Below are 20,720 nucleotides of genomic sequence, written 5' to 3' on the forward strand. Positions count from 1 at the left end.
CTCTCGCGAATAGGTGTATATTCGCGAGGACTGTGTAGGTCATGTGCGTGCCACCCGCTAGTAACTACTATATAAAGTCTTGACGAGGGACAGTCTCGAGCCCTCCCGCGGAGGGACTGTCTTGCAGCATGGGTATTCCTTGTGATATAATATCTCACAAGTGTTATAAGGATTGTATGTAGGCAGAGTAGAGACGATATCTAGACAAAAGTCCACTCTGATTTTATCACGGAGTACAAACCGAAAAGATATTGTCAGCCGGTGGCTGCCTGAGGTTGGCATCTTCCAATGCCTGCCTCTGCGGCCCTTTCCAGTTTAGTACTTACTTCTCTCTTCCTCCCTCTTCCTTTCCCTTCCTTTCCCTTCCTCCTAGCTAGCCACCCAGATCACATCAATCCAACGGTTCCTACTACATCCTCATCTCCTTGCTGCAGGCTTCCGCTGTCAGATATTCTGTTCTTCTTTTCACTCTATATACTCTATCCCTCTTTCGGTTGCACCGGACTGGCCAGCCCGCCAGCCCGTTAACAGCACAGAAGCAGAATGCAAACGCACCCAATCATCCAGCCCAATCGTGGTACCATTTCAACTTCAGTATCACCACACCACTACCACTATCACTACCAGTACAGACAGATAGACAGCCAGCCAGCCAGCCAACCTACCTACATCCAAAGCTACCTGCATCTCTTTCTCCATCTACAGTACCAGCACCGATACCAGCACCAGCACCAATACCAGCACCAACACCAACACCCCACCATCCTCAGATTCCCGCACATGATACAGAGTGAATACCCAACGCCGATCACCGATCGCCAATCTCTGGGTGGGTCAGGTCATCGCACAGGACCCTTGCTAGGTACCTAGTTAGTTGACACGAGGTCGGGGGAGGGAGGGAGGGAGGAATTCCCCGCATTTTCAGCTCTCCCTTCTACCCCCATTCTCATTTTGGATCTCCGATCTCCGATCTCTGTTTTTCCATTTCTTATGGACTGACAATGACTCCCTGGTGGGATGGGTGTCTTTTCCGGAGAAGAGAGATGGGTGGTTGGTACATACACGGAAAGGGTGTGATAGTACTGTGATCGGGGCGATGATTGGGGTAATTTCGACTCGTTGCGAATGGGGATAGATGGTGGGATGCCGTTCCTGTTCTGGTGGATCCGCGGGGTTCTTTTGCTATGCGGGGTAAGGGGAGGGAGGAAGAAAGGAAGGAATGGAATGGGATGGGATGGAGGGGATGGATAGACGGTGAAAAGAAGGAAGAAGGGAAGGGAGGGAAACACGAGACAGACGGACTCTGACTCTGATCCGTCTGTCCGGTTGAGTTGAGGAAAGAGAGAGATCTTCCCATGCATACTTCATGCTCAGGGTTCAGGGTCCAGAGGCTCAATAGTGGCTGATTAGCCCTCGGACCTGAACCATGAATGCCCCCTGGGTTCCCTGGTTCGGATCCACACTATCGGGCAACTATCTATCTATCAGCATCAATAGTGGGTTACGACATTGCTATACAGTCGGACAAGCGGACAAGCGGACAAGTGCTCAGACGTCATGGTGGGGGGGGGGGGGGGGGGGGGGTGTATGACTCCAACAGGCAAGGGATGGAGGGCAGTTGGAACCATCTCATCTCGCACAAGTCTGGTGGAACGGATACCTATAACCACGTCACATGTGAACGACTTCCATTCTCCGTGCCTTGCGGTTGGGCCATCGGGAAACAAAGAGTGTGCAACCAACCAACAAAGAGCGAGCAGGCTCGGAGAATCAGCCCTGCTGCCATGCCATGTGTCTGGTGCCTTGGGCTGAGCCGGTGGACTGGTCGACTTATGGGGGAAAAGAGTTGAATGAACGGATCGGTCATGTGTCTCGACCCTTTCACTATCTCACTTTCTATTCGAGAGACGATGCAGAAAGAGTTCCCCCCCCCAGGAATGAAGACCCAACCAGCCCATCATCGGACTTGAGCACCCGCCCGTTTGCCAAGCACCACCAAAGCCCTGCCTCCTGCCTCCAGCTCGCTGCCAAAACGTCCCCACAATGCCTCTCTCCCAGAGATCTGACCTGGAAAAATAGGATCGCGGCAGTGGCTGAAGCCCGAAGACATCGCATTGGCCCCGTCCGTCCAGTTCCACCAACACTAACACCATCAGGCACAGGAGAAAGGGAGGGACGTGCAGCCCTGCAGTGCACCCACCCAGCCACCCACCCCGAAGAACTGTCCCGTTGATTTCCCAACTAACGACAATTGTGTCAGTCTTCTCATAGATATTTGTTCATAGATCGGTCGGTGGCATGATCACTCCCGCTACTAACCACCCCTTGATGATCGAACCCTGCCCTGCCCTTGCGTCCAGCCTCATCCACCCGTTCCACCAGACTTCCTAACCAATGAGAAGGATTCCATCGTTCCAGCATCTTTTCAGGATAACCACCTTGTAACCCCTCTCGTGGGTTAGTTAAACCCCGGCCATTGAACCTCCGACAAAAGTCAGTTAGTTACTAGTGGGATAGATATGCCTGGTGCCGCGGAGCAGCGGGCATGCGATTCCCGTTTCCGGAAACACATCACATCCAAACTCAGCCCTCGGCCGATAACATCGATTTCGTGCCGCTGGTATTGCCTGGGTTTGAAATTCCCCGTCCGAATGACCGAGTGCAGGTTCTGCTGCCGGATTGATGGGCAGAGCAGCCAGCCAGCCTTGCGGCACCTGCACGACAGAGCGTTTGGATGCCGCCGTTCAGTTGCAAATCGTCATGCCAAGATGATGGAATATTGTCCGCTACCTAGCTCAGCTGGATGATCCACTCATCTACTTACACACTACACTCTTTTTCCAAGCTACAGCTAGATACCTCCGCACTGGGCCCCCGAAGGTCCCGCTCCTCGCCCAGCCTAAGCCCGATTCTACCTGGGCCAGCAGACAGACAGACACAGACAGACAGACATCGCTGGCGGGTCTAATCCCGCGGGATCAACTGATCGATGATTCCGTACAGTATGGAGAGCTGTGCATCCCTGCTAGCGCCAGAAACGGTCACCAGAACGGTGGACCCCGGTCTATTGCCCTGTCGAGTATATAACCACCGGGGTGCTTCTGAGGAATCCGCATGCATACATACATACATACTTCCATCCATTCATCCATTGCTTCTTTGTTCGTCCTCGGCGATAGATAGATATATACTACTATACACTCTTGCTCTTTGCATATCCCAGCCTCCTCCCTCATTCTTTGCATCTTCTCCCATCCGTCCATTCCCAGGCTCTAACAGTGGCAGCGGCAGTGCTGCATAGCAGAGGCAGCAATGTGGCCCTTCTCATCTTCCTCCTGGACGGCATCAGCAACAGCAACAACAGCAACACTAGGGTTCACCCTGGTATCATGCGTCCTATCCTCGCCGGTTGAGATCCGCGCCGCAGGACCCTGGCTCGCCCTCGACACCGACTTCCCTGACCCCGGCTTTGTTCAAGCTGACGACGGCTCGTGGTACGCCTTTGGCACGAATGGAAACAACAAGACTATCCAGGTTGCCCACTCCCCAGACTTCCGCTCGTGGACTCTCCTCGATAAAGAGGTCCTCCCGACCCTCGCTGGCTGGGAGACGAGTATTGATCATTGGGCGCCGGACGTGATTAGACGGGTGTGTTTACCTTCTCAGCCTGTCCTCTGTCCTATCTATGCCCTATGTTCAATGCCTTCATCCATCCCACCCAACCCATGAACCCATGAACCCATGAACCCTAACCCCCAAAACCAACCAACCAACCTAAACCTAACCCCCCCCAAAAAACCAACCAACCTAAACCTAACCCCCCCCTTCAGCCAGACGGCCACTACACCCTCTACTACTCGGGCGAAGCACAATCCGACCTCCGCCACCACTGCGTCGGCACCGCCGTCTCCAGCACCACCGATCCCAGCGGTCCGTACATCCCCAACCCGACCCCCCTATCCTGCCGCCTCCCCTCGGGCGGCTCCATCGACCCCTCCGGCTTCCTCGACCGCGACGGCAGCCGCTACGTGGTCTTCAAAGTCGACGGCAACAGCATCGGCCACGGCGGCGACTGCAACAACGGCATCGCCCCGCTCCAACCCACGCCCATCATGCTGCAAAAAGTCTCTAGCGACGACGGCTTCACGCCCCTCGGCGACGCCATCCAGATCCTGGACCGCGATGACTCCGATGGCCCGCTCGTCGAAGCCCCTAATCTTATTCTCGTCGGCGATACGTACTATCTCTTCTATTCGACTCATTGCTATACCGATGCTGGGTATGATGTGCGCTGGGCGACGAGTCAGAGTGTTACGGGGCCGTTTGTGAAGGGCGATGGTACTGGGAGGCAGTTGGTCAAGAGTGGTGATTGGGGGTTGACTTCCCCCGGGGGAGGCACGGTGTGTGGCTGTGGTGATAAGATGCTTTTTCATGCGTTTTGTAGGGATGGGGTTAGGTGTACGTATGCTGCGGATTTGAGGATTCAGGGGGGGATGGTGGAGTTTGTTTAGTTTCTTCTTTACTTTGAAGTGGGGGGAGGGAGGATGGAGGATGGAGGATGGAGGATAGAAGAGGAGGGAGGGGAGGGGGTGCGGTATCTTGGACTGACTGACTGACTGGCTGACTGACTGACTGTCTGTCTGTCTGTCTGTCTGTGTGGATGATAGTGTTTCTTTTCTTTCTCTTCTTGTGTGGACTTTTAAACCCTACATACTACATACCTACTATATCCTAGATGCGCTTTTGGATAGTGCCAGTTGGTTTCGGGCAAATGAATCCTTTCTAGACCAAGGTATTTATTACCATATCCATAGCCTACAGCGACTGACTGTAAGGAGGGGGGTATATGTAGACAGGTAAATAAATAAATAACCATAAGAGAATATTCATTAGTAATAGTGGAGTAAGGGTATATCTCTATCATCAAGTACACCCAAGCAATGCATGCATGCTAGCTAATAAGCAAAGCAAGGCAAAAATAAAGTAGCCCATCATATGCAAAAAAAAAAAAAAAAAAGAAAGCGAAGCAAGTCTAAATCAAACTAAGCCTCCTCCAACGCCGCCTTCTCCACCCTCTCCCTCCTCATCACCTCCGTCTTCTCCAACCACCCCTGCACTCCCTCCACCGCGCCCTCCGGATCCGCCTTGTGATTTAGCAGGAATCCCTGGATCTCCGCCGCCGTGAACTGGCCCGCTGGAATCAGCGCCGCGAAGTCGTCAGCCAGTTTGACGATGCGCGCAGAAATCGTAGGAGTCGAACAGGAGGAGGAGGAGGAGGAGGGTGAGTGTTTCTCGGATGTCTTTGCGGGGCCGGCGCCGTTTGTCTTTGCGGTGCCATTCTTGGGACCGTTGCGGCGAACAGCCCGTAGATCGCCTTCAAGGGTCGAGTAGATGGACGAGAACAGTTCGCGGATGTCCGCCGTCTGGGCGTAGCCGAAGGCGATGCTCATGTCGACGCGGCCGGGGCGGAGGAGCGCGGCATCGAGTTTCTCCGGGTGGTTGGTGGTCATGATGAGGATGCGGCCTTCGCTGGCGGCGACGCCGTCGATGACGTTGAGGAGGCCGGAGAGGGTGATGCCTTGTTTGTCGACGATGGTGGGGTCGTCGGGTTTGGAAGAGCCGGGGGTTTGGGGATTGGGGGTGTTGCTGTTCTTGGGTTTGTCGGGGGTGGATTCGTCGGAGGCGTTGGGGGCGCGTTTCTGGGTGATCCCGGCGCAGTCGACGTCCTCGAGGAGGACGATGCAGCGACGGGGCAGTTCCTGGAAGAGGGACATGAGGTCGTCTTCGTCGAGGCTCTTGGAGCTGAGGTTGAGGAGGTAGAGGGGGAGACCCAGGAGGCCGGACGCCGCGAAGCAGAGACTCGTTTTCCCTGTGCCGGGGGGGCCGTGCAGGAGGTAGCCCCGACGGTAGGGGATGCCGCGGTTGGAGTACCATCTCCGGGTGCGGGGGTGGAGGTATTCCTTGATGTCGGCGATGAAGGACTGTTTCTGGGAGTGGTCGAGGACCACGGTGGAGAGGGGCCGCGGGGGCCGCGCCATGCATCGCGTCCAGTCGGTGCAGCCGCTGTTTTTCTGGCCGCGGTAGATCACGGTGCTGCTTCCGTCGCGGGTCACCCATGCTTTTTGTGCTTCGAGGAGGAGGTCCTTCAGGATGGTGGGGTCGCGGCCCAGGCAGGAGATGAAGAGGCGCTCCGGCACAAAGCGCATGTATGAGATGGTGTTGTTGTTCTCTTCCTTCTCGCGGGCGAAGGCGAGCAGACGGCCCTTGAACCAGAAGTAGTGCGTGCCTTCGCGGGGGGTGAAGCGCAGGCGTTTGAACTTGTCGCGCGCGACGGTTTTGGCCCAGTAGTCGTCGAAGTTGGAGATGACGTTGCCGTCGGAGTCGTAGTCGTCTTCGTCGCCCATATCCTCGTCGTCGTCCGAGTCGTAGTACCGCGCGCCGCTGGTGATCTTGGTGTTGGCGACAAATTGGGTGGATTTGTTGGTGGACGGCTGCTGCGTCATCCAGAACATCAGGTAGTTGTATACTTCATCTTCCAGGCGGATTTCGGCCGTGGAGACGCAGTATTTGGTGATCAGCTCGCGGGCCTGTGAGAATACGTAGCGGAGAGATGCGACGAGCGCGATGCCCGTAAGGATGTATGGAATGTATTGGGAGAGGTCGATGTGGAGGTAGGAGATGAGGAAGCGGGAGATGAAGGAGTAGCCGGGGATGAAGGCTTCTAGGAGGGCGGTGTCGGTGGGACTCATGTATTGCGATGTCGAGTTCATGGCCGCGCTGGTGTTGGTGGTGCTGAGGAATGTGCTTGAAGCCATGATGGGCGTTTGATGGGGAGAATGGAGGATATTGGAGCACCCAAGCATGAGCTGGATGGGATGTCTTGGGGGCCCGGCGGGGATGCACGGGAAAGAGAGGAGTGAATAAGGCAGTGAATGAGAAAAGCCTGGATTGAAGAAGAGCACCTGGTGGCCCTTTATACTTCATTCCCAACGGTGCACAAACGCGCAGAGGCAGCAGCTGTGCCATCTAGGCATCCATCACCCCGCGCCTTATGGCGCTGCAAGGATCTAGGCCATGCCCAACCCAATCATGGGGGCGTCCTCGGGTCTGACAGCGAATGCAGCCTGCGCAGGAGCCACTTGAGTCATCGGCGGGCGCCAGTTGGGGCTAGACGAGGGCCGATCGCGGGTGATTTTCTCTTCAGCCTCATCCGCGGGCAACCCTTGCGGTCAAGTTCAAAAAGGCGCAGCGGACCGATGGCGTAGCGCCCAATAACATCACGATATATGGGTCCAATCTAACATCTCTAACATTTAACGCCAAATGTGGGTATCTGGAGGATGACGTAGTGTCCCGTGTCTTCCCCATCCAAAAAAAAAAAAAACAAAACAAAACAAAACAAAAAAGAAAAAGTAAAAATGAAAAACGGCGAAACGGCGCTATCTACGCAGAAAAAAGCCAACAAAATTATGCAAGGTGATCGTTCACTGCGCCGAGGTGAAGTTGTCTTTCACGGTCTCGATCACGTCGCTCGCCCAGTCCTTGACGTCCTCGAGCTTGTCCCAGAGCGTCCCCCACCACGTAGGGCCCTGCTCGTCATCGCTCTCCGAGTCGGGCTCCGGCTGGGCCTCTGCCGCCGTCTCCGTGGGCATCGCGGGGGTCGTCATTTCAGCTGCGGGCGTCTTTGCGGGCGCTGCTATGACGGAGGTGCTGGATGGTGGGTCGGACGGACTGTCGAGAGCAGGGGTGTCTTCGTCGGAATGGAGTCCCACCGGTTTGAGGGGGAGATTCAAGGTTCCATTATTCGGGTGGGGTGTGACGCCGAGAGAGTCACAGATGATGTTGTAGACGTTGATATTCTCTGCTGGGGGGTCAGCTCAACGGTCATGGACCGCCGACAGGGGTCGTGACTCACGGAAAACATCCAGCCGGCTGTTGGGTTCGTGGGGGAATGCAGGGCCCCGGGCAATAAAGATGGCGCGCATCAAGGGGTGCTCATGGTCGTACCCGTGGATCCCGCGCGGGTGATACACCTCCCCCTTCGCCAGAGCTTTGCGGGCATCGAAGTCGACCCGTTCGACAATCGCCCAGCCCGTCTTCGGGATCACCCACAGAGGCGCGATGCGATCGTTGTTCTGGAAGTGGTACCGTTCGGGCATGCTCTCCCGCGTGTAAATCTCCACCGCGTGCGAGTAGTTCGAGGCCACGCTCTCGAGCTGTTGCTGAAGAATCGGAAGATCCTCCGGGCGCTTGGGACGCAGCCCGCGTAACGGCCACCCGTCAATGCGCTCGACCAGACTGAGGTCGACCAGATCCTCCAGTTGCACCAGCCGTTCGGTGGCAGTGGTCGCCATCCCGTGGTCGGAGACAATCACAATGTTTACGACATCGGTCAGATTGCGCTCCTCCAGGCCCGAGAACAGATCCCCCAGCATCTCGTCGACTTTGGAGATCGTCCCCCGGATCTCTGTGCTGTTGGGGCCATATTGGTGCCCATCTGCATCAACATTCGGGACATAGGCAGCGATGAACTGCGGGCGTTGCGGGGAGATTCGCGATGCATCTTCCAGCCCAGGCATGTCCAGCAGCCCGAGGATGCGGTCCACCTTGCGGGACAGCGCTTCCGAGCCATTGTATTGGTCGAGATACGTCGGCTCTACCCCTCCGATATGTGCCTCTGAGCCGGGCCACATGTGGATGGCGGTCCTCAACCCCTGGTTTTCGGCCGTCATCCAGAGCGGTTCCGCGTTCCACCACTTGGGCTGCATGCTGACCGCGGGGTGGGTGTAGTAGAACTCCTCTTGCAACTCTGGGTCCCAGAAAGTGTTTCCGACAATTCCATGGCTCTCGGGATATAGTCCTGTAACAAGCGTGAAGTGGTTGGGGAAGGTCACGCTGGGGAAGCTGGGGTTCATGTATTGCGGGGAAACGCCGTTGGCGACGAAGGAGTTGAGGGTCGGAGTCAATCCGCGAGTAAGGAAGTCGGCTCGGAAACCATCCAGAGAGATCAAGATGGTGGTGGGGGCGAACAAAGCCGTGCCGTTCGACAACAATCTCCTGGGCGAGTGGGAGACCCGAAACCTTGCCGATGCTTTGTAGGCCCCCAACAGGAATATGAGAAGGAGGACGAAGATTGCCGAGAAAATCAGCGTAAGTCTGCGCCATGAAACCTTCTGTGGCTGTTCCTTGGGTGTTAGCAGAGGGCCCAACGTATTTCTGTGGCCAGACCGCTCATCATGACCACACATACCTGCGCGTAGGTGTACTCTTTGGCTTGGGTGTCCAGATCAGACGAGGAGGCATCGCTCAGGAGCGAGCGCTCATCATCCCGGTGACCTTCCTCCATCTCGAACATTATCTCGCCGGATTCCCGTGCCTTTGCACGGCGGTCCCTGCGCGCCTCCTTCCTGGCCTGTCTCCGAAGGCGTTGGCGTTCCTGCTTCCCGATCCTGACGCTGCTGCTGTTGGGGCTGAAGATGCGACGGAGGCCATGGGTTGGGCCGCTCCGGGTGAGCAGCTTCTCTGTCTCCTCCTCATCGTCCAGGACTCCGCGGTCATGTTCAGCGAGTTCGAGGGTGGTGCGGGAGTTGCGTAGGAATTCGTCGTCCTCGGAGTCGGAGTCCTGTTCTGACGGGGAGCGTAGCGACTCGGCGTCATCGTCATAGCCGCCGGGGGACAGGAGAGCGGAGGTGGGGATGTTGCGTCGGATAGGCATGGAGGGTGGAGGCGAAGGGGGAAGGTGGCATGAAGCCGAAGTGCAAGGGCACAGGGTGATGGTGATGGATGGGGAATGGGGGATGGGGGGGTGGAGCTGGGAAGAGTACAGAGTAGGAACAATGGAATCATAATAGGACTCGAGGGGGCGATCGGCGGATGTCCGGGCCGATGCCGACAGCGACTAAGCAGACAGACAGACAGCATAGCATCCCTTCCGCACTTCCGCTCCTTCGCTCCTCTCCCCACACTCCCTCTCTCCATGGATCTACGGAGTACCAGGGTTGATTACGGGGCCGTGTCGCTCAGACTGACGTGCTCTAGTGGATGAAGATATTGCAAAAGACCGATAATGATCCCACAATCACAAGGACAACCCAACCATGCTTCAACGCGCCACGAGCTACACTATACTAACACCACGGACCATACGGACCACACTGACAATGGAAGCGTTGCTAGAGAATATCCAGCTTCCTACAGGTGTTTCATAGACACAAACGCAGTTTGAGATTTGGTCGTTGAAGTCTGACTGTTTTGGACCAGAGGACCTGTTCAGAATTGTGTCAGAAAGGACCACGCTTGAAGGCCTCGAAAGAGCAGCAGCAGCAAGAGCACGATGCACGAAAGGAAATACTTGCATCAGTCGCAAATACCGACGCTGACCACGGGAGGAGAGCCGCCACATTGATGCATCCGACATGAATGGGCTGGATGGAGCATTGGGCTCTCTTCATCAATTCAGCCCTCTGTACGATGGGCGAAACGTGCAATCGGCCGACCGATTGGGACTTGAGTAGGGATGATGAATCACCTGTGTTCTGCTTGCAAAAGAAGATGGCCGCGAACTAAAGCAACCACAACGTGGCGATCTTGAACCTTCGCCAACCGCTTCCGTTTCTCGGCAGTCACCACTGCCTGAAAGGCCTCCTAGTCTTTCTTCCAGGAAGCTTAGGGGATGCGAGGAATGGATCGACATTCCTGGGAGGATTTCTGATTCCGGCCGCCGGGCGGCCGGATTTCCCTTTTGGGAAGCCTTAAGGCTGAAGCCGTGAGGTCACATGATATCAGAAGCTCCTGGAGCTGGAGACTCCATGTATGGAGCTGTCTGCTAGCAGTGGGCCAGCTGGGGGTCTTGATCCGGGCAGGAGGCAATTACCGAGATGCTATTTTGATGTTCGTCTCTGAAAGCAGTGCCTCGGTTTCCCCACGTTTGTTCTCAACTACGGCATCCGGCTCTCCGGACACACCTCAGTATTCCTGGATGGAACCATGGAGTATAAGCATCGTTGGATCTAGATCCTCTGGCGGGTGATGAGTCCGAATCGGTACGCCAGAGAGGTTATAAAACACCCCATAATTCCTCCCGATCACCGTGCATCGTTCTCCTTATCCAGATCCAGTACCAGTACCAGTACTCCTTCTATCATTGACAGTGCCAGGCTCTTGCTATCTCTCCCAAGCAAACGCTTCTTGCCCTTCCTGAGCAGCCTCACCACGATGCACTTCTCAACCCATGTCGTGACTGCCTTGGCCATCGCAGCCGGCACCGCCCACGCTGGCTTCTCCGAGGAAGCCTCGGAAGCCAATGCTCCCGGCAGCAGCAGGATAGGCTCAGCCCCTACCACCCAGAAGGCCGAAACCTTCGTGAAGCCCACTGAGTCCGCCACGACGGCCAAACCCACCATCATCGCCAAACCCGCCACGACGGCCAAACCCAGCACGACCCTCTACCAGCCCATCTGGGAGCCCAGCGTCGTTGTCGTCGAGACCAGCGCCACCGTCTCCGAGCCCTGCCCCTCGTGCACCCACGCCCCGACAACCACCGCCCCAATCTACTCCAGTGCCTCGCAGCCTCACTACGGCACTCCCTCCAGCGTGTCCGAACCGCAGCATCCAGCTTCATCCGTCCGACACCCCGGCCCCGCGGCCTCCCACAGCACCAGCACCAGCACCTTCAATAGTGTTGGACCCACCGCCCCTGCTCCCACGCACCCCATCCCAGCAACCTCCACCCCGGCAGCAGTCCACCCCACCGTCACCCAACCAAGCGTCCCTTTCAGTGTCATCGGATCGACCGGCGCACCAACCCACCCTCCCCCGGTGCCCCCGTCAACCCCCCGGTCCTCCCCTCGACCATCCCAGGAGCACAGTCCATCCATCTCCTGACCACGGCGCCTCCGCCCAGCATCCCCATCCCCCTCTCCACGGGGTCCGTCAGCTCGTCGACCCACCGGTTCTCCAACTCAACCACCTCCACCCTGTCCCGCGCGACGAGCGGTAGCAATGGCGGCGGTGGCGGTGTGGTCCCTGCGGCGCCCACTGTTACAGGGTTCGAGCCTTCCAGCTCCGGTGTGAGGATGATTGTCCCCGGTCTGGCTGTGATTGGGGGGATTGCGATGGGGTTGCTTGTTTTGGCTTAGGAGATTTTTTATCTCGATGGAGATTTTTTATCTCTCGCCAGTGCTTATTTTCTTCTTGGGATATGAGGTACTTTCCCTGTCATAAAAAAAAAGAAAACAATGAACAGTGAACAGTGAACAGTGAACCTGGGATAATTTCTTGCTTGCATGCACAGTTCATCCATTCAACAGGAGTAAGGGGGGGGAGTTCATTCGTTTTTTTTTTTTCTTTTCTTTTCCTGTCAGTCCCTAATATCCTCATCAACATCACTTACTGTCCGTTTTGCATGTTCTATCTGTTTGTTTGTTTGTTTGACTATCTATTTATTTGTTTTCCCTGCTTTTTTTTTATATATATGGTTTCTAGCATAAAATAATTCGGAATAAGCATGTTCTCTTTCTTTCTGTTTTTCTTTTCACTTGTTAGAAATGGTGAGATGGAACTATCACATCTGTAGTCTCCATCTTGATATAAACAGTCTCATTCGAGTCATCTATCATTCCATACACATCCTCATCCTCATACCCGCTAATAACAATAAAACAAAAACCATCAACGCCCATATACCACCCCACCCCAACCCAACAGTAGAACATTCGAATCAAAACCCAGTCAAACCAAATCAATTCATCAACACCCACTCCTCAAACGGCACCCCCCTCTCCCTCCCCTCGCCGACGCCCTCAAACCTGCCCACCCGCGCCCACCCTCGCACCAACTCCCTCCAATAACACGCCTCCGCCGCCGGCGTCAAATACCTCTCCCTAAAGACCCGCACCGCCCTCGCGGCAATCCCCTCGGCCACCTCCTCATTCCCCAGCAAGAACCGCATCTTATCGCCCAGATCACTCCAATCGCCCTTCACCTCGACGTAATTCATCTCGGGCCCGGTCTTGACCAACGCCGCATGATGCAGCTCCCTCCAGACCAGCGGGTGGGAGATCAGCACGGACCGACAGTTGAGGAGGTAGGCGCCGCGGCCGGAGAAGGAGCGGCCTTCGGTGTGGGCGAGGAACTGGTAGCGACAGTGCTCGGAGATGGGGAGACGGGTGGCTTGCAGGCTGGCGGGGGAGGCCCAGTCGAGGGGGTGGATGCTGGACCAGCTTTGGCCGCGGGCGGCGGCGAGGAGGGCGTTGCGCACGGGCGGGTTGGGGGCGATGGCGCCGCGCCAGAGGAGTTGTTTCGTTTTGTGCTCGAAGGGCAGGGCCGATTCGAGGGTGGTGATTTGGTGGCGCACGGTGCGGTAGGGTGGGATGTCCACTTCGGGCCAGGTCCAGTGGGTGAAGGGGGGGATGAGCCAGACGTGGGTGTGGTGGTCTTGTTTGGTGTAGCTCCAGATTGGGGGGGTGGTGATGCTGCTGCTGCTGCTGGTGCTGGGGGGTAAGTCGTCGGTGGTGAGGAGGAAGGAGATGGTGGGGAGAGTGTGACGCGAGGGGTCGGAGGTCAGGGAGCGGTGCAGGGCGTGCAGGGTGCTTTTGGCGCGGGTGAAGGTGTGTGGTTGGGGGGCGAAGTCGAGGATGTACAGCTGTTGATAGAGCGATAGATCGATATTAGAGAATGGGATTGAGGGTGAGGATGAAAATAGTTTGGAGGAGAAAGGAAGGGAAGAAAAATACCTCGCCGCGATCAATCACCCCCCTCACCATCCCATCTTCCACCGGGCTGCTCTCCAGTTCCTTCAACGTGATGGGCTTGTCTTTCCGGGACGCGACGGATTTGTCCAGCTCGTAGAACAGCTTCGGGAATGCCCGCCGGCATTGTGTTTCCGACAGTCCCAGGTTGTCGGCGTCGCGCGAGGAGATGAATTCCCAGTCGGAGTCGGTGGTGTTGGATGAGGAGGAGAGACAGTCCGGATTCTGCGACGCTGTCTTCAGCGCATACTTGGCGACGTCATTGGAGGAGGAGTGGGCGTAGAAGACCAGGAATGTGGTGAGGAGCAGCGACAGCGCAGCCCCAACGGCGAGGAACCGCAGCGAGCTGGGGATTTGCAGTGGCATGGCGACATGGACGATGCGGCCGGTTCCCTGGTTCCTGGTCTGGTTTGGTGGTGGTGATGGATGTGGTTATGGATCTCGATCAGATGGATGAGGCGGGGGATCGACGTCGCCATGGCAACCCCAGGGTCTGGGCTGATGGCCGGGTCTAGAAGGTGGGTTTTTTTTTAAACGAATTGGAAGCATGAAGAGCATGCATGAATCAGGTCCTCGATACTAACATGACCGTGTAGGGATTGGTGGCATCTAATTGCAAATCAAATATGTATGTACAGAGATCACAAGACCGTGAAGGGCGAATTTATTCAGGGGTATCTCAAAATCAATCAAGAGCGGATGGGGGGGGAGGAGGACGGACGAAAACGAAGGAACACCAGGGCTGCAAATCAGATGATGAACAACAAAAAAGAGATAAAATCGAGGTGCGTAGGTGAGGAGGTAAGGGCATGCATGCTTGGGGGCTAACGTCGTATACAGAAGAAGACCAAGAACAACCAGACACAGCCGAAACTCGAGAGGGGTATGTATAAAAATAAGCCTGTTCAACAGGTGAACGACCCCATGGAGTCGGTCCATCAGGAAAGACCATTCGTCATGGCCCGCGCACCGCTACTGCTAAAGTAGCTCTCGTCGATCTTCAAGATCCACTCGACCTTCTGCGCCTCCGTGCGGGCCGCAAAGAGGAACGTGTTCTGGGCGCCATACACCGCGAACACATTCGGACGACCGCGCGGGGACGTCCCCCGGTCGGATCCCGCGGCGGGCCCGTCAAGCAGCCGCGCGAAATCAGGGGCGTGGTCGACCCGCGAGATGCGCAGGTTGATGGCGTTGATCTCGTCGCCGTCCGGGACCGAGTAGATGTGCAGATAGGGCCGGCGGAGCTCCACGAAGCGCCGGACCCAGTGGCTGTTGGTGTCGTCGGGGGTCAACAGGTAGCCGGACTTCAGCGACGAGGTGTTCTTGGGCAGGGCCTGCACGGTGGCGACGAACCGCGGCTTGAGGGAGGCCTCATCCGGGGCGGAGCCGTCGTCGTCGTCGCTGGAGGGGGATTGTCGCGCCCGGGAGGCGAAAGCCGCCCCGCCGGCTGGGGGCTCGGTGTTGCTTCGTACGAGGATGGCCTCGATGGGGTCGGTCTTCTTCGTCCACAGGTCGACGTACTTCTGGATCAGGCGGGCGCGACGTTCCGCGCGCTCCTGGTTGCGGAGGGGCGTGGACCGGCCGCTGCGTGGCGGCGAGGCTACGAGGCTGTTGGCGCTGAGAGCGCCCTTGGCAGCGTTGAGTTCGGCAACGCGTCGGCGTCGTTTGCGGGCGGCGACGTAGTCCCGCACGAGGGAGACTTTGCGCGGAGACCAGGTCGTCAGCAGCTCCTCGCCCTTTACGTAGTCGTTCTGCGTGTTCATCCGCCACAGATCCGCCGCGCGTTTGGCCGACACCGGGCGGACGACGAGCGAGAACATGCGCACGGTGGAGTGCACGATGCGCGTGGAGTTGAAGAACTGCTTGAACATGGACTGGGGCCGGACGTACGTCCGGCCCTGGATCTGGAGCGTCAGGTCGATCTCGAACGGGACGGTATCCTGGAGGCGCGAGGACAACAGATCCCACCGCAGGGTCACCTGCACGCGGTACTTGTCGGCGGTGACTCGGTCGAGGAGGAGAGACCCATGCAGACTCGAATCCCACTGTCCGACGATGGTAATGTTGGATGTCCCGTCGGCATTCTCCTTCACGTTCGGCTCCTGCACAAACTTCAACGGCACATCGGGCGTCTGCAGGTCCTGGTCCGGGATCTTGCCCCAGGGGTCCAGCAACCGCACCGACCCCACGCGAATCTTGGTAATGTCATCCCAAGGAAGCGTTTCGGTCGAGCTGTACGTGAGGTTCACCAGCACCCGCCGCTGGAGTCCCTGGTGGAGCTGGTAAGTGCCCGTGTCCAGGCTGTTGTTCTGGACCACCTCGACCGGAAGGTATTCGCCAGACTCCGCCAACTCCAGGACTTGCGCCCTGGCAAAAACATCATGCCTCTCCTCGGAATAGAACTCGGACTCGGCGATCCGCGGGGTTTTGCGTTTCTGCGGCGCCGGTTCGGCAGAGTCGCGCATGTCATCCCAGCTGAGAAGCTTGTCCAGATGCATGTGGGTCACGCGCGCGTAGATACAGATTTTCAGGGCCGCACTGCGCGGACTCGAGAGCGGCAGACTCATGCTGTGCACGCTTTCGAACCGCACCGGACTCTCGTCAAAGCCGGTGATCATCTGCGTCGTCGTGGCGCCCCCTTCGTCGGAGATGCCAGGGAGGAACAGTTGCGCGTGCACATCCGACCCCTCCCATTCGGCGAATCCAATCATGTCGCGCATCACGACGTTGAACTTCAGGGTGGACGAGGGCGCCTGGGCCGAGGAGGGTTCCAAGGACAGTCTGACAATACCGATGACATTCTGCGTATAGGGCGAGATGACCTCGACGGACACGTCCTGCACTCGCGTCTCAAAGACCGCCGTAAGTGGGATATCAGCGTCGCCCACAAGTGAGTACTGAGGCGAGCAAGGCTCGGAGAACGGATTCTCGAGCTTGAAGTGTTGGATGTAGTCAGGTCGGTCGATGTACTGGTGCAGCTGGCGCATCGCCTGGACGCGACGTTGGAGCTTCTCGATCGACCACAGGTGGATGACGCATTGTTTGAAGTCGATCACCCGAACGGCAACACACGGCTTCTTCGCGTCGTCCAAGATAACGTCTTCGTCTCCCGAGATGCCGTTCAGCACCAGATCATACGACGAGGCCATGTTGTGGCCGTGGTCGATGATCGCAAACTGGAACACGACATTCTTGTCCATGATATGACTCATGATTTGGGCTTCCTTCAGCAGGGAGGCATGTTGAAGCACTTTCTCGGCCATGCGAACGTAATTCTGCTGAGACCAATGGCGGTAAACCGCCGTCGCGATGGCCAGCTCCTGGGCGTCTAACTTGGCAAACCCATTCTCGTAGATTTTCGGCACCGGCTGGCCCAGGTCCTTCATGTGCGACTCGAACGCTTCCTTCTGTTTCTTGAGCTGTTCTTCGAATTCCTCCTTGGCCGCCCGGAGGGCTTCTTCCATGCGTGTCTTCTCGGAGCGCAGGTCATCGACGCCCTGGGTGGAGGACGCCTCGGCGTTCCGCAGCTTGTCCTGATACTCCTCTTTTTGGCGGTCCAGCTGGCGCTGCATGTCCTGGCGCACAGATTGTAACGTTGCGTCACCCCCGTTCTGGCCGTCGTCCTCGTCGCTCGGCCGGGGAGTGCCCGGCATCGTAATGGCCGTGTCCAATGAGAAGTTGTCGATGGTGCCGTTGGACATGTACTTATCGCGCACCGGGAACGAGCTGAGCGAGTCGGAGTCCTCCTCGTTCTCCATCAGCCCGCGGCGCGTGGCCCGCACCTTCTGCACGTCCTCGAACAGGGCGTCCAGCTCATCGTCAGGCATATGCGAGATGTGATCGGGCCCCAGCACAGCGCTGACGGCTTCCCGACGCGCCTGAAACCAGTCAGACTCTCTGTCGCGCGTCGAGGGCATGGGGGAATCCGCTCGGCTGGAATCCCCGTCGATCTCGGAGCCGGTTTTACTCAGGGTTCGATCGTGGGTTTTGTTGGGCGCCGGGGAGCCCAGCTGACTGGTGGTCACGGAATGGCGCAGCAGGCTCTGCTCGACTCGTTCGGCCCGGGCTTCCTGGGGGTGGTTGAAGCGGAAGATGTGGAAGTCGCCCAGAATGATGCGGAAGCCGCTCTTGAGTCGCTTCGGCTTGTCGATGCGCAATCCATTCACCATGACGGCAGCGCCCTCGCTGGGAATCACCGTGACGACATTGTCCACGTTCTCGAACTTACAATGCTCCGGCGAGATTTTGGACCCGTTCAGTCGGATCTCGACATGGCTCCCTTGGTCCATGTTGCCGACGATCGTGGTTCCGGGTTTGATGTTGTACACCAGACATTCCGCGAGCAGCGGGTCATCGCTGAGGTTGACCAGATGCGGCATTTTCTTCGGCGTGCTCAGGCCGATGAAGCCCTTCTCGATGCTGATACCGAGTTCCTCCAGGGCAGTCTCGCGCTCCTTGTGGATTTCTTCGGTCTTCGCCAGTTTCTCCTCCCACGTCTGGTTCAGGTCCTTGTAGAGCTTCTCGCTCTGATTCAGCTGCTCGACGATTTCGGCCTTGCTGACCTGCGTGACCGATCCGTCCGCCTGCTGAATCGAGACCATCTGCTTCTCTAACGGGGTATCTGGGGGGTAATATTCCTGGGCTTGGATGGCACCGCCGGCGGCACCGCCAGCTGCACCTCCCGCCACTGCACCCCCTCCGAGCTTCGATCGCAGTTGCGCCAGCTCTTCCTTCAGCTCCCGGATCATGCGCGCGTTGGGGTCCTCGTTCACGACGGCGTGGTTCTTGATTCGCTTCGCCGAGTCGGCATAGCGCAGCGTTCCGAGGGTCTCGTCGAAGTTGATGTCGGCGGGTGAAATGGCGGCAATCATCGCCGTCATGGAGTTACCTCCCAGGGAGTCTTTCAGCAACCAGGTCAGGATGGAGTCACGATACGGGACCATCGAGGCATTCTTCTTCTTTCCCGCAGCCACATCGGCGAGCGCCGCAATGACACGACCCAGCGTCGAGAGCGAACGGTTGATCTCCGCACCCTCCTTTAACCGGGCACCGGTCGCTCCCGTCGACTGTGCTCTCTCCGAACCTGCCAGATCGACCAAACTGATGCGCGACACCTTCTCCGTATCCATCGACGTCTCCGCGTCATGGCGCTTCTGGGTCAGGGTCAAAGTGAACACGGCGTGGGATCGACTGGAGGTTTCGTTCATGTTCGTGGCGGCGACCGTTCTGGCCTTGTTACCCTCGTCCATCAGGTTCTCGATCTCCTCGAACGAGCGCACGACCAGCTTGGCCAGGTCTTCGACGTAGGGACCGGTCGACGGATGCTCACGGACTTTCAGGTTCCCCTTATTCGACGGGTTGAGCAGATCGCGGACCCTCTCATTGTAGATTTCCAGATAGGACACCTCCACCGTGCAGCCCAGATTGGTATCCTGTTGAATATCGGAGATGCGCTCGAACATCGACTGACAGATCCGCGGGATGACACCGAACTCCTTGCCGTACCCCATCATCGAATACGACTTTCCCGAACCCGTCTGCCCGTAGGCGAAGATACAGTTGTTGTAACCGCCAAAGGCATTGTCGAGCAGGGGCACACCCAGATCGAGGAAGAGGTTGTCCTGGCTGGCGTAGTTGGGGGCGTTCTTGTCGAACGACCAGTACGATCGGTCGAAGGCGAAGGCCTTGGGCCCTTCGATCGCACCTTTCCCTCCGCCGGCCTTGCGTGATTTCTCATCGGCGCCTGGTGGTGGGATGATGACGGTCTGGTTGCCTTTCATCTGCACGATACATTTTGCACCGCGGTCGATTTCTAGACACACGGCCGGGTCAGCCCTGTTTGGGGGAATTGGGGGGAGGCTGAGGCTTGGTCGCATTGCCAATGCCAATACCAATGCCACTGCCACTGCCACTGCCAGCCAGACATGACCGTGTCCGTGACCATAACCGGAACTCACCTCTGCTGTTGAAGGGCCGCACTCTCACCACCACCTTAATGTTTCCTCCACCTGCTGGAGCCATGTTGGCTTATTCCCCATACACCTGGGACCGAACGCCCGTTTCCGCCGGTTCGAGGGGTATACCGTTCGCGTGGAGGGGCCTGGTCAGGGGGACGAAGTGGGTGGGTGGGTGAAATCACACGGAGCGGGAACGACGAGGGTCGAGTTGCGAACGCTACGGAGAGCGCCGCCCGATGGGAATTGGCAAGCTGGAGGGGGGGGGGTTGTCCGGGAGTCGAGGCTAGAAGGGTTCGATCTGGAGCGTGGGCCTTGGGAATTGACTGCTTCGAGCGGATGTCAACAAAGACGTCATGTATATTGTGTGTGGGTTTGCGGGCGGATCAATCGGCGCGTCCCAGGGGGTAGGACGGCAGGACGGTAGGACGGTAAAATCAATCCCTGGCGAGGAGGGAGGGGGGAGGGGGTCGAGGGCGGTCCGGGCGCGCAAAACAGACGGGATAGAGGAGAGGGCCGGGGGGGTGGGTTTGGGAGAGAGATAGATGGGGATGGAGATGGTGAGGCTCGAGCCAGCCAAGGGGAAGATAGCAGCAGTTGGAGTGAATAATAATAATAAAGTCCCTCTCTCCTTCGGGGAAAAGCCACTCAGGCGGGATCTCAAGGGCGGGTTCGAGCCAGATCACGTAAGCCGGGCCTGCCCAATCAGGGCGTCTGGACTCGGGCCCGGCTGGTCGGCCTCAGGCCTGGTCCTGGCGAAACATCCTCGAAACATGCTGCCCCGATGCACCGTCATGCAGGCACGCTTCCAACCAGCTTGGAGTCGGGGAACTAGACCCCCTGATTCGCGTGTGGCAACTTAAGGTCCTGGCGAGATCGAGCGTCGAGGAATCGTTGCTCTGCCATAGGTCCGTGGTCCTGCAGCGGACCTAGTACTAGTAGCTGTTCTTAGGCTGCCAGTATGTACTATAGTATAGTAGTTATGTATAGCCAGCCAGCTGGGAGGCTCCAGGAACGC

General features: G+C 57.5%; 7 protein-coding genes across 7 annotated transcripts; 2 read left to right on the forward strand and 5 right to left on the reverse strand.

The window, feature by feature from the left end:
* Window positions 1-387: 387 nt before the first annotated feature.
* On the reverse strand, window positions 388-1,554 carry BO70DRAFT_359449 (uncharacterized protein; the record flags this gene model as incomplete). Its single annotated transcript, XM_025542543.1, has 1 exon — window positions 388-1,554. A coding segment is annotated over exon 1 (491 nt), but the record flags the coding sequence as incomplete, so codon positions are not given.
* Window positions 1,555-3,312: 1,758 nt separating this feature from the next.
* On the forward strand, window positions 3,313-4,511 carry BO70DRAFT_285701 (glycoside hydrolase family 43 protein; the record flags this gene model as incomplete). The annotated part of the gene is made up of 2 exons (XM_025539173.1): window positions 3,313-3,648; window positions 3,831-4,511. The coding sequence occupies 2 exons, from the start codon at window positions 3,313-3,315 to the stop codon at window positions 4,509-4,511; spliced, it is 1,017 nt and encodes a 338-aa protein (XP_025402317.1).
* Window positions 4,512-4,999: 488 nt separating this feature from the next.
* On the reverse strand, window positions 5,000-7,031 carry BO70DRAFT_359451 (BCS1 and AAA domain-containing protein). Its single transcript, XM_025542544.1, has one exon. It carries the CDS (start codon window positions 6,813-6,815, stop codon window positions 5,043-5,045), a length of 1,773 nt encoding a protein of 590 aa, XP_025402318.1. The 5' UTR covers window positions 6,816-7,031; the 3' UTR covers window positions 5,000-5,042.
* Window positions 7,032-7,214: 183 nt separating this feature from the next.
* BO70DRAFT_330971 (alkaline phosphatase family protein) lies at window positions 7,215-9,715 on the reverse strand (the record flags this gene model as incomplete). Its single annotated transcript, XM_025540851.1, has 3 exons — window positions 7,215-7,861; window positions 7,916-9,179; window positions 9,251-9,715. 3 exons carry the CDS (start codon window positions 9,713-9,715, stop codon window positions 7,485-7,487), a joined length of 2,106 nt encoding a protein of 701 aa, XP_025402319.1. The 3' UTR covers window positions 7,215-7,484.
* A 1,499-nt stretch (window positions 9,716-11,214) lies between these two features.
* On the forward strand, window positions 11,215-12,137 carry BO70DRAFT_393644 (uncharacterized protein; the record flags this gene model as incomplete). The annotated part of the gene is made up of 2 exons (XM_025546390.1): window positions 11,215-11,837; window positions 11,903-12,137. 2 exons carry the CDS (start codon window positions 11,215-11,217, stop codon window positions 12,135-12,137), a joined length of 858 nt encoding a protein of 285 aa, XP_025402320.1.
* Window positions 12,138-12,739: 602 nt separating this feature from the next.
* On the reverse strand, window positions 12,740-14,157 carry BO70DRAFT_377563 (DUF821 domain protein; the record flags this gene model as incomplete). Its single annotated transcript, XM_025545201.1, has 2 exons — window positions 13,734-14,157; window positions 12,740-13,642 (listed from the first exon to the last, which is right to left on the reverse strand). Exons 1-2 carry the CDS (start codon window positions 14,112-14,114, stop codon window positions 12,740-12,742), a joined length of 1,284 nt encoding a protein of 427 aa, XP_025402321.1. The 5' UTR covers window positions 14,115-14,157.
* Window positions 14,158-14,345: 188 nt separating this feature from the next.
* On the reverse strand, window positions 14,346-19,769 carry BO70DRAFT_385265 (kinesin-3 motor protein uncA; the record flags this gene model as incomplete). Its single annotated transcript, XM_025545721.1, has 2 exons — window positions 14,346-19,560; window positions 19,706-19,769. 2 exons carry the CDS (start codon window positions 19,767-19,769, stop codon window positions 14,687-14,689), a joined length of 4,938 nt encoding a protein of 1,645 aa, XP_025402322.1. The 3' UTR covers window positions 14,346-14,686.
* Between the last annotated feature and the right edge of the window lie 951 nt (window positions 19,770-20,720).

Source organism: Aspergillus heteromorphus (assembly GCF_003184545.1).
Source record: "Aspergillus heteromorphus CBS 117.55 chromosome Unknown BO70scaffold_4, whole genome shotgun sequence".
Classification (NCBI taxonomy): domain Eukaryota; kingdom Fungi; phylum Ascomycota; class Eurotiomycetes; order Eurotiales; family Aspergillaceae; genus Aspergillus; species Aspergillus heteromorphus.

What these genes read in the sequence shown, in the direction of transcription:
- BO70DRAFT_359451 (XM_025542544.1), bottom strand. Translation starts at nt 6,815, where the DNA reads ATGGCTTCAAGCACATTCCTCAGCACCACCAACACCAGCGCGGCCATG.